Source organism: Sciurus carolinensis, chromosome 16 (assembly GCF_902686445.1).
Source record: "Sciurus carolinensis chromosome 16, mSciCar1.2, whole genome shotgun sequence".
NCBI classification, from domain to species: domain Eukaryota; kingdom Metazoa; phylum Chordata; class Mammalia; order Rodentia; family Sciuridae; genus Sciurus; species Sciurus carolinensis.
The window spans coordinates 61,495,038-61,507,730 of NC_062228.1; the positions used below are offsets into that span (position 1 = coordinate 61,495,038).

At 47.0% G+C, this 12,693-nt stretch overlaps 1 protein-coding gene across 4 annotated transcripts; it reads right to left on the bottom strand.

Moving 5' to 3' along the window:
- Positions 1–3,546: 3,546 nt before the first annotated feature.
- On the bottom strand, positions 3,547–11,871 carry LOC124966822 (zinc finger protein 480-like). 4 transcript variants are annotated; one of them, XM_047528554.1, is made up of 5 exons: positions 11,847–11,871; positions 8,423–8,510; positions 5,515–5,641; positions 4,982–5,110; positions 3,547–4,517 (listed from the first exon to the last, which is right to left on the bottom strand). In XM_047528554.1, the coding sequence occupies exons 2-5, from the start codon at positions 8,489–8,491 to the stop codon at positions 3,559–3,561; spliced, it is 1,284 nt and encodes a 427-aa protein (XP_047384510.1). In that variant the 5' UTR covers positions 8,492–8,510; positions 11,847–11,871; the 3' UTR covers positions 3,547–3,558. The 4 variants fall into 4 exon arrangements, with proteins under 4 accessions (XP_047384510.1, XP_047384511.1, XP_047384509.1 ...); XM_047528555.1 differs by lacking the exon at positions 11,847–11,871 and adding an exon at positions 11,388–11,580 and having other exon boundaries at positions 3,547–4,430; XM_047528553.1 differs by lacking the exon at positions 11,847–11,871 and adding an exon at positions 11,388–11,580.
- Positions 11,872–12,693: the final 822 nt, after the last annotated feature.

Genomic DNA, 12,693 nt, shown 5'->3' on the forward strand with positions numbered 1-12,693 from the left:
CCAGGGATTGCACCTCTGTAAGTGGTAGAAAGAAAAATAACTGTGAACATGAACAATCACTCCATGAAGGGAAATACCAGGTATTCCCAGATGGATAGATGAAGGGGAGAAAATCAGTGTCGTGTGCACAGTGAGAGGAGCACGAATGTCATCTGACCCTGCCAGGGACTCTGCATGAGCAGGAACCCCAACCTCCAGAGTGGCAGCAGAACCACCTGGGACTGGCCACAGATCGCCTCCTGTCATAAACTCCAGCTGGAACCTCACACCCTCCTCTCCAACTACCATTGTGTACACATGACTTCTCCAGATGCTGGTTAAGTTTGCAGGCTGACACTCAGTCATCCCACACAGAGATGCCAGCTCATCATCCAGCACCATCTCAGCCCTCTCAAATCTGTGCAGGGGTGAGCAGGCCCTCCTCCGTCACTGTAGCGCTCCTACTGACTCCTAGTAATCACCTCCATGTCATGAAATCTACTTATGATAAAGCACCTTCATTTGTACCCTTCAACATTTCACTGGAATGCAAATACAGGAAGTACGCACTGTAGAATGTGCATTACAGTGATGGGGAAAAGGGTGGGAAAAATACATATATGAAACAATTATTTTAGACTTAAAAATAAGCCATATAACGTATTGTCTCATATCATTTTCTGAAAGTGAGAACTTATCCCTCAGGAAAAGTATTCTTGTAAACATCTTTAATCACATGGATTACTCATCATTTCCAAACATTTTCACTGAAGTAGTATGAACATGGGTTAGGTGATTGATCTAAGCAGTATTTCTAAAGCATTTCCAAAAAACTCACTATGAAATGGGAGCTAGGTGTGTGAAAGGAGAAGGAATATGGTAAACCAGGAGCATGAAGAAAAATGGAGCCTCCCAAACCAACAGGTGAGGAGAATCAAGACCAAACATTCAGGGACCACAGAGCTTGACTCTCCTTTGATACGGGACTGTGTACACCCGTCCTCACCATGGCCGCTCTTCTTCTCACAGGGTAAGGGGTTGTTACAGCTGAAGTCTGATGCAAACCCAGGTGCCCACACTACATCCTGTCACAACATAAGCCAGTCTGCATTCCCTGTCTACTTCACTTCCTCACAAAGCCTCATTGTGTGGTGGGCACTTCAGGCTATGGCGTGAGCATCCTTGACAAAACAACAAGAAAGTGGATGCTGTTTAGAAAGTTCTAGTCAGGAGATCAGAAGTACAAGATAACAATCCTGTTAAGAGGATGAGAGGGCAAACCTAACAAATCCCATGATGTATGCTCTCTATGAAGTTTGGTGACATTCATCTTGGCAAATTATTCAAGAGAACTCCAAGACAGACGGACAGAGAGAGAGGATGCTATTTTATCTTTAGTGCCCACGTTAGTACAAACCCTTACTATATTTTTATTTTTGCTTTATGGAAAAAGGTGCCTTCTATGTGTTTTGCTGGGAAAACAAGAGAGGCATTTAGAAACACATTAACAATGGTGGTGTATGCTAGAAATCCCAAGGACTGGTGAGATTGAGGGTGGAGGATCTACGTTGAAGACCAGGCTGTGCAACTCAGCAAGGACCTGTCCCAAAATTGAAATAAATAAAACAAAATAACATAAATAAAGGGGATAAGAATGTCCCCCAATGTTAAGGCAGCTTGGACTCAAAGCCCAGTACCTTGGGAAGGGGGAGAGGAAACGGAAGTATGAGATACACATTCATCAACAATGATGCAAGAGCTCAGGTGTCCAGGTCGCAAGCAGCACTTCTCTGGGACATTCATCCTTCCACATACTTACCTAGGGCAGAGCACAGAATAACTCAGGTACTAAGCATGGTTACCTGTTCCCAAGGTTATATGTTATTCAATCTACCATGGAAGAAAAATCTGTTAGAAATCTCTTTGAACCATAAGTAATTAATGGTGCATGGTAAGTTTCCAGTATGAAGAATCCCACTGAGGCAGAACAAAACTGTGTTGTAGAAGAAACATGATTCACAATTTCACAGTTTTGTGAAAACATTAAATTTTATTAATTACCTTATGAAACATATGGTATATTCTAAATAACTCAGAAGTAAACATAATATCAACAGGTAAAGGTGATTCTTCCATAAGAACATGATATTGTGGTTCTTTTCGTTAATCTCTTCTGATACTTTTTCAATTCTGAGAATAAGATCAATTACTCACCAATTGTGCTAAACAACATCTGTGGCCATTAAATGCAGCAGGTGGCCACCATTTCCCTGCATTCTTCCTGGACATAGTCAGTCCCAAAGAACACAGTCCTCTCCTCCAATACAAAGCCAGTCCCTAAGGACCTGGCAGCCCTTCTTCAGGCAGTTGGTAGAGCATTTCTTACCCGCATCCAATAGTGGACAAGGGTGCACTGACCACAACTATCAGGACTACCAACATCCTAATTCTACATCCTGCTCAGTCCCTTCCAAATGCTCCTTGGTGCAGACACTACTGAATTCAAATAGGCAGTGTCCTCCTCCTCCAGTGCAAGGACAGCAGCGATCCTCCTCTCATGAAGTAAGGCCTTGGCTCCTGTGGTCCTTTCTGGACACAGCTGTGAAAGCCTGTAAGGAAGGCACAGACCCAAGGCGAGCAAGGCAGCTTTCCAAGTCATCTCTACAAATGAAACACTTTACAACCTGAAGGGAACTGGTGCTTTACAAATGTCCCTGCACCTTTGACATATCGTGAGTTTTAACAGGTTCTGACCTGTAATTCTTCCATAGTATGCAAGACCAGAAGCTAATCTTGGAGACACAGAGACCTTTATTCTTCCTAAAAATTCTCAGACATGAAGTATTGTGTGAGATTGGGAGAAATAATGTATACACCAGTACATCTGTTAGAGTCCTTTCTATTATGGATTTGTTGGTGAATGCTAAAGGACACTCTCTTGGTGAATGAAATATCCAGGGTCACAATGTCTGTCTGATTTCTCGCCAGAACAAATCTTCTAAGGACAACAAAATCACAAAAAAATTTGACTAAAAAAAAGCTTATTCCTTAAACTTGGATGGCCGCTCTCTGGGTCAAGTGCTCTGTTCCAGGTTTTGAGGAAAAGTCACGCACATGACTTTTGCTCAGCTTCCGCAAAGATGTCCCTCTGATACCTACTGGATTCTGAGGCCTGGAAGTCTCTGTCCTATGTGCTGTGATTTTTACAGATGCTGCTCGTACCCTCCCTGCTTGTACTCATGATATGGGGATGCCACCCTCCTTGCATTCAAGTTCTACCTCCAGCAGATCTTCTTGAATGTTGTGCAACCTGTGAACTGTGCCAGACCTTGGTACATGCAGACATATCCATGATTTCTCTCCAGCGAGGATCAACGATGTCCACTGAGATGGGAGCACTGAAGAAAGTCTTGGCCAAAATCATTATGCTTCTGTGCCTTGCCTGATGTGTACAGAAGACGAGTGCCTGCTGATGATTTTCCACCCTCAGTACATTTGTGAAGTTTATCTCCAGTTGTGAATTCTCTGTTGTGCAAGGTTTGAAATGTGACTGAACTCCGTCACACACTTAATAGATTTCTAAAGTTTTTCTCTAGTATGAATTCTACAATGAGTTGTAAGGTTTGATTTTTGACGGAAGACCTTTCCACATTGATTGCATTGGAAAGGTTTCTCTCCAGTGTGCAATCTCACATGATTCGTAAGGCATGATTTTAAACGGAACACCTTGCCACACTCAATGCACTTGAAAGGTTTCTCTCCAGTGTGGATACTCCGATGCTGTGTAACCTGTGCACTCTGTTTGAAGAACTTTCCACATTCATCACATTTGTAAGGTTTCTCTGCAGTGTGAATTCTACGATGACTTGTAAGGATCGATTCTTTATTGAAGACCTTGCCACACTCGTTGCATTTGTATGGTTTTTCTCCAGTGTGGATTATCACATGTTGAATGAGGTATGAGTTGCGGCTAAAGACCTTTCCACACTCATTACATTTGAAAGGTTTCTCTCCAGTATGGATTCTACGATGACTTGCCAGGTGTGAAGTCTGACTGAAGCCCTTGCCACATGCATCACACTTGTAAGGTTTCTCCCCAGTGTGAACTCTCCTGTGGGTTTCTAGGTAGGACTTGTAACGGAAGACCTTGCCACACTCATCACATCTGAAAGGTTTCTCTCCAGTGTGGATTCTCGAGTGCTGTGTAAGGTGCGAACTGTCATTGAAAACCTTGCCACACTCGTTACATTTGTACGGTTTCTCTCCAGTATGAATTATATGATGATATGTAAGGTTTGATTTTTTATTAAAGAGCTTGCCACATATATCACACATAAATTGTTTTTTTCCGGCATTAATTACCTGATGTCTAGTACAGTGTGAGCCTTGAATAAAGGATTTTTCAACCTCATTAGATTTGTCAGATGCTGGAGGAATGTCTGTTGCTGGTTCTGGTACAAATAATAAGGAATCTTTAAAATCACGTTCATATTTATGACAAATGTCTGCTTTGACATTACAAGGAATTCTTTGGTGGGCTGGAAGCAAAGAAATATTGAAATAAGTGAAATAAGCCAGATAAAAATTAAGGGTCAAATGGTTGTTCAAACATATACAAACTAGAACAAAATAAAGCAGAAAAGGTCATTGAGGAGGTGACCAGTATCATAAAGATACAGGGAATATCAGTGGAGGAGGAGGAGAACCAGAGGGAAGGAGGAAGAAAGTGGGGGGAAAATGGAATGAATTTAACAAAATCATGTTACATTCCCATGTAAAGATACCAAAAAGGATTTCACCTGTATATACATACATAGAAGAAAATGTAGTACGCAGAGGAGGGTGGGAGGAAAGGAGGAAAAGGGGCAAATGGAGTTGAAATCAAAGTCCTTGCATATAAACCTCAGGCAATCAATTCACCTTCTCTCTGACCCCTCCTACTGCCAAAGTTCCCCAACACTACTTGATGGGCAGCTGCCCCTCTGCCCACGTGAGCTCTTACCTGATTTCACACCTGCCACACATGCCCACCCATTTGCTGTGCTGGATATTTCCACTCTGCCATCCACAGGACAGGGCTCCCTTCCTTGCTCCAACAAGGACACGATACTCAGGTCTACAGGACACATTCCTGCTTGTAAAGAGAAAAGAAGGTGACGCACTCTGGCTTTTCCAGAATCCAGCCCTATCTGTACATGAGAAGGAAAACCTTACAGAGCGATACAGAGAATATTTCACGTATAGCTATCTACCTGTCCTCCAAGACCCACTGAATCACAGCACAAGGACAGAAAATGGGGAACTGGGTACTTTAACAGTTGGCCATGGGCTTTATGCTGTACTTCAGCCCTGGAACCACCACTGCAGGACCATGAAGGGGGCAGAACCTCTGAAGAAAGGGGACAGACCAGGTACAGAGGCCACACTGTGGAGCTTTCAATTCACAGGCAGCAGGGCTTCAGTCACCAATGCAGAGCATCCCAAAGACAAAGGGGTGACAGGGCAGACCCAGCCTCAGGGGGAAGTCCAGTTCACCTAGGGAGACCACGTTCCTGTAGGTCTCCAGCATCACCTCCCTGTACAGCTCCCTCTGGGCAGGAACCAGGCACTTCCACTCCTCCTGGGAGAATTCAATGGCCACATCCCTGAATGTCAGCAGACCCTGAAATGAAAACAGGCTTCACAATGGGGCAGTGGGGACAGATATAGTCTTCATGTGAAATGTGAACCAGAGCAGCCAGGCATGGTGGCACATGCTTGTAACCCAGCTGGAACCCAGGCTGAGGTGGGAACATTGTAAGTTGCAGGCCAGACTGGGACACACAGCAAGATCCTGAGAATGAAGAGCTTAAGGAGGAGGGATGTAATGGTGGAGGGGTCCTAGGTTCAATCCCATTACTGTGAATAAGTAAATTAAGAATAAATGAGAAATATGGTGATTCCTAAGCATCCAACTGATTGAAGTGAGCGAGATCTGCACTGTGAGGTTATAGAACACACATTTGGTAATTGTCTGCTTGGTGATATGTAGCTTACCTGGAATTCCTGGAGTGCTAAGAAAGATTTCTATGCCAGTGGGAAGACAGGTGACTGGAGGCTCCTAGAGAACTACAGGAAGGGGCTGCTCCCCAGAAAGACTCAGGCAGGAGAGGCAGTTGTAACACTCAGTCCTGCCACCTAACCTCCAAGGAAGGGAGAGGGACTCAAGTCCCACTTGATCACCCACACCCTAGATATAATCAATCCTGCCTACGTAATGAGGCCTCCCTAAAAACTCAAGAGGATGGAGTTGAAGGGATGTTCGGAGGAACACAGGGGTTGAGGTTCGTGGAGGGAGACCCACCCAGAAACATCGCATGAGCTCCACGTCCTTTGCCACACACCTCAGCCTACACATCTCTTCCATCCTTGGCTCAACTGCAGGCTTCTAAACATGAGTTACAACAAAGGCCAATGCAAGTAAATTGCTTCATGGTTTCATGAAAGCTCTTTACCCACTTTTTGAATATGAAGATGGGATGAAGGACACCCCTATTTACAGCAGGTCATTCAGAATCACAGGCCATACTTTTGCCTAATATTGGCAAATACTGAACAGGGGGCACTGTTGTGGGACAGAGACCTTAGCTGGTGGGATCCACCACACAGCTTCATGGACAGTGTCAGGATGTGAAATGACAAGGTGTCCTCTGAAGAGCTGCTTGCCTGGTGTATAGGAAATCCCCTAACTCATCTGGGATCACAGAAGCTTTCTGTGTGTGGTGCATAAACAAGGAGAAACTGAGCTCACTTTTCCTGTGGTCTCACATGTTCTGGTATTTTTGAGCATGTTATAGCTCCTGAGTTGTGTTTTCTTACACTTTTCCTTTAGACATGGTTCTCCACAAATCTGTATAGATTTCTCCCTTGTGGACAACACAAGAAACATAGTAGCTGAACGTAGCGATACACACTTGTAATCCCAGACCCGGGAGGCTGAGGTAGGATCTGAAGCAACCTCAGTAATGCATCAAGGCCCTGATTACTATTTAAAAAAAAAAAAGAAAGAAAGAAAGAAACAGGGATTGGGAATGTAACTTGATGGTAGATGGTAGATGGGCCTGGGTTCACTTCCACTTATAAAAGAAAACAAGAAACACACAAATGGAGGCAAACACAGGCTGTGTCTGTGAATTGAGACCCAGTGTTAAACTCAGCAGGTAATGGTCAGCATCTAGGTGAGCCAGACTATGACCTGTGTCCTGAGAAGACCAGTCCACCCTGGCTGGACAACAGCAGAATCTCAACAGCACAGTGACAATTGCAAGGTTAGTGACGTAGGTGGTGACAATCCTGCGTGCATGAGTTTAGGAAACTCACCTTGGTCCACAGAGTGCAAAATGGCAGAGAAAAGCCCAACCCAGGTGTCCTGGAATCAGAGCTGAACCTGAGCAATCAGAGACTTAGGGACAGGGACTGTGCAGTGAAAACTGACAGCAGGTTTCCTAAGTGAGATGTGGAACAGGTCAGGGCACCATCATGGATCTGAAGGTGCACAGGCAGGGGCAGGAACAGGAAGGTGCCCCCATTACTGCCAGCACATTCCTAGCCCAGCACAGAACCAACCAGAGGCCTGGGGCAAGGCTGAAGGTACACACCTAACCTTAAAAAAGCATAAAATGGATTTCCATTTTCAATGGGGCTGAACATGGGTACTTCACCACTGAGTGACACGGACAGCAATTTTTTTTTACTACTGGGATTGAAACCAGGATGCTTGACCATCTACCCAGCTCTATTTTTTTTCTTTTGAGACAGATTCAGTCACAAATCTCAAAATTCAGTTTCAGAAGCTTGAAAAGATCCCAGTTGTGTTCCTGTGGACAATGGATTAAATACAGAAGTCAAGGCAGAAGAAAAATTAACGCCCCAAATATGGGGAAAGGAAACACCTTATTCTTAACCAACCAATTGTAACAACAGAAAAAGGGTTCAAAAATATCTGATGCAAAAGAAAGTAAAAATGAATACACCAAAACTCATGGAATGCAGTGAAGGAAAAGTCAAAAAGAGGACATTAGGGTAGTACAATGAGGACAAAGAATCTCAGGTCAACTAACTGCGCACCTCAAGGGGAAAAGAGCCAACTAAAGACAACAGAAGCAAAAGGAAGGAAAAAGTGAGCTCTAGAGCAGAGAGATGTGGTGTAGAGGACAGAACACCCACCACGCAGCATGCTCACCTGACAGAGGATTCTCAGGACCACACCCAGGGCACCTCCTCAGGGGTTCCCTGACACTGGGTCACAGTGGGATGGAAACTGGGTGCACAGGAGAGGGGCTGAGGGAGGCCCAGGAGGTGCAGACACACCTGTCAGGTGGGAGGCTGCAGTCACATGAGGCCAGCAGCTCCCACGCCCAGCAATGCAGAAGGGACTAAGGACCACCTGAGAACATCACTTTACCTCAGTGACAGTCTTTCCTGATTCCTTTGCTTTCCTACTCTTCCTCAGAGCTTCTTTCTCAGGCAACATGAGTCTTTAGAAGTCAATCCTGGATGGTGGAAACAAACTGTTTAAGGCTCTCATCAGCACACCCACTTCTTCTGCCATAGACACACACACACATGAGGATCTCAGCATGTGCAAAGATGGTTCCAGGTTTCAAACTGCACCAGAGAGACCCAGCATAGACAGCTCCTGCAGGAAGGCTCACAGGAGACTTCTGACTCCTTTCTTTGGACCTTATTTTCCTGCTGGTGAAGGCCACACACAGGCTGAGGCAGTGGGAAGCTGGGCAGCACTGGGCTCCCCCTCAGGGCACAGCCTGGTCCTGACCAATCTGAACCACAGCCTGGCCCAGTCACCTCTTTCCAGATCTCAGGCTAATCTAAGCCCTTGGGATGGAAGACACAGAGCAGGTACTCAGTGCTGCACCAAGAAGAGAATCAACCTTAAGTATTATTAAGGCCGGGCACCAGCCTCACTCCATCAGTGGGATGTCCAGTTAGGGGACAGACTCATCGCAAAAGGCCTCAGCACACTCATGGGAAGCCAGGATTGAGTACCTCACAGAAGGGCAAGCCCAGCCCACTATACACCTTCTGGCTCTGGCCCTCTTGGAGCCTTGTTCTCACCAGGATCTAGACAGTGGACAGCGAAGGAGCAGAAGGAAACAGGCAGAGCGGGCTGCATGGACCAGAGGTGGGGCAGGGTGAGGCTGGAGTGTTCCAGGAGCTGGGGAGGTCACAGGAGTCTCCATGGAGCAGGTGATGTCATAATAAAGACCCTAGGTGTTGGCCACCTGCACTCAAGGGCCAAGGAGGGCTAGGCAGAGGGACAGAACCCAGTGAAGGCCCAGAGGTAGGAGCAACCTTGTGCCAGGAAAAGGAAAGAGGCCTGTGTGGCTGAAGGTGAGTGAGCAGAGGACACAGCAGGAATGAGGGCAGAGGCCCTGGGGAAGCAGAGCAACCAGGACCCAGGTCTTCCCACGTCTTTCTCACAAGCCTCAAGAGTAGTGTGAACTCTAGTATTCTTGCCCCTTCAAAAACGTCATTTTTTTCTTTCTCCTCTAAGGTGTAAAACTAACCAATATCATAATATACAGTATACTTTCAATGTATGTGGAGGTGTCCAGTCAAGCCCCCTCAAGTACAGGATCACCCTGTCTGAGATGTCCACGACCATGGGGAGAGCATCTGGGGTGGGTGCCTCCCCACCATGAACGTGGGCCTGCCTGCAGAGGAACCGCCTAGTGGTCGGGGAGGAGACACAATGAACACAAGCAGAGTTTTCAGATCAGTATGATGTCCTCAAAGCCAAGAAAAAAGAAGGGGGAGTCAACAACCATGCAATGTGCTACTGACAGGAAAAGAGATATGAAGACAAGACATTTAAAATGGATTTAGATATGGTGAATCACAAAAGACTGTGAAAATTAAACTATTAGATTAGGCTGGATGAGAAAGCTTGATTGGAAGATGTCACTCCAGACTGAGAATACAGCATATAAAGAAATTTTCAGAATATAAATGTACTCTAAAAGGGGAATACATATTACAGAGAAAAATGTAATCAATAAAGTATTTCATGTTTTAGAGACAGAATGGGAAACAAAAGAAAGCTTTATTTCCTGTGTTTGGAAATGTTTAATGGTAGTGTTCTGGGGACAATGACCAAATAATTCTGTGTGTGGAAAACTGATCACACACACGGTAAGCATGCCACACCATTTTCAGACTGTGTGACAGGATGGTAGGTGCATGATCAAAGGGTCAGCGCCAGCCAGGGGCAAGGACATACCCACTTCAGGCAGCAGAGAGACACAAGCTTTAAGAAGGGAGGACAGGTTGGACAAGATCTCTTCCTTTTACTGTCTAATACAGGAAAAATCCACCCTGTTTCGTCTGCTTTGACATTCAACACACAGTACTTCCTCTCTATTCATCAAAATATAGAATTATGTGGTTTTTCCAATAATGACCAGTTCTCTGGCAGACTCCTCCCTGATAACTCATGGTTCCCTAAACACCCTTCTTGCATTCAGTTAATCTTTAGCTGGGCTCTTCCTAACTGCCTGTTCCTCTGTACCTGTGTGTCACTTTCTTCATAACAAGCACACAAACAAAAGTGCAATGTTTCCTTCAGGGCTGTGAACTCCTCTAGCCAAATAACAGGGCCCGAGCAGGGGGTCCCAATGGCTTAAGGTGACTGGCATGCCAAGTGGGGAGCACTGTAGGAGAAAGCTCTGTGGCATCTGAAGCTAACTCCAGGTTATAACTGCCAGATCTGAATATAATTCCAGAACGCTAATTTGGCAAGTGACACAGAAATCCTTTGTTGATGGGAGAATCCCCAGACATTTGGGAGATGGGGTGTGAAGAATTGTGTGCCCAGTGGTCACAGTTGCATTCAGTGTGAGAAAAGGAAAAACAGGTTGTGCTTTCTATCTCATACATTCCCTACATGACATCACAAATCAGGCAAGGAAGGAGGGTGACCCTCAACACAGTTCACTCACTCTCTTTGGGCTGGATCAGGGGGCTATCCTGTTACCCCCAGTAACTTTAAAATAACAAGCCTCATAGACAGTAGTTTGCAGTTTCTTTCCTCACCTCTATTCTGTTCCTTTACCAACTCCCACTGGGGGTTCCTACTCACTCTGCTTCCCTCCCCCCTCCTGCTTTCTCCCCCTCTTACTCTATTCCTTCTCTCCACCTGGTCGTCCCCATTCCTGCTACTCCCTTCACCTCTTGTCAGTCTTTCTCCCCAGGCTCCTGCTTGTCCCCAACCTCCATGTATTTCTGCCTCTTTCTTCCCCACCCACACTCTCCCCCTCCCCTGCCTGCAGCAGGCCCCTGTCCCCATGCTCTGGACACTCACATCCCTAGGCTCCTCCCTGAACTGCTCCTCCCTGGGCTCCCCTTGTCACCTGTTATGCCTCTTCTTGTCCCAGCACCACCGCTGCCCTCTGCCATGCCTGCTGATAGTCTGTCCTCTGCTCCCAGGCTCTGCCTGAGGTCCCAGGTAGCAGGCCAAGGTGGGGTAAGAACAGGGCAGGTAAGAGGACATGGCTGGGCGAGGAAAGGATCGAGTGAGGACTCGCCCAGGTGAAGAAGGACTTGACTGAGGAGGACAGGGCCAGGTGGGGAGGACAGGGCCAGGTGGGGAGGACAGGACTGAGGAGGACAGGACCAGGTGGGGAGCAGGGCTTGGCCTGCAGAGCAGAGGCCAGCGAGCTCCGGAACGCTGCCCAGGCCGGGGAGGGAGCGGCGCCGAGCGGGGCGTCCACGCGGCCGAGCCCCAAACCCGGCGGGTCCGTGCCGGGCGCCGGGGCCGCAGTCCGACCCGACTGTCCCGAGGAGACGGGGCCACTGAACAGGGAACTCACTCGCTGCGCTGCCACCCGGGCTCCGCGAACCGCTTCCGGGTCCAGAGAAGCAGAGCGCCCGCGAGAAGAGGGGTTAGAGACCCCGAGGGTGGGCGGGGCCGCGGGGGCGGAGTAAGGGGCGCGGCCAGAGGGACGCGAGGCGCGAGTACCGCCCCGCGGTGGGTGGGGCGACACGCGCAGGGGCGGGACCTGGGGAGATTTGGCTCCTGGGACCTGGAGCCCCTGCTTCTGGAGCCACAGACAGGTGAAAGGGACGCAAAGTAATGCGAAACTGTCTCAGTGGATGCGCAGTCTTCGCTGTTTCCCTAAAGCCAAGCACAAATTTTCTTTCCACTCCCAGTGCACCTGAAGGTGACCACTCACCTGTGCTCAGCTTCAGAGACCCTCCCAGGACCACATCTGGGTTGCGAGGCGAGCAGGGCTAAGGCCAGTGGTCACTCACATCACCATGTGCTGCTTAACCACAAAATAAAAGACTGTGCTTTAAAACAGTAGATGTTTTAAAATGAAAGTTACTGGAGATCATTGCTATAGAAAAGGCACATGCAGGGGGCCCCAAAGTCAAGATGAAACATTAAAACGGAGTCTCCAGCTGGGGCTGATTGTTCTGCTTTCGCATTCCTCAAATCTCTTGGATGCCTGTGGAGCGGGTTGACTTCTCTAGGTTGGAACTTAATAGTTCAGCAAGTTCTGGTGAGGGATTAAAGGTGGCTGTGAAGGTCACTTGTGTTGGGAGCTGATACCATTTTCCTCCCAACTAGATGAAAACTGATGAGTGCACACTCTTTTTGTCAATGGGTGGCGTTCGCAAATACAGTTAAAAACAATTTTTTCTCATAACTCAGAA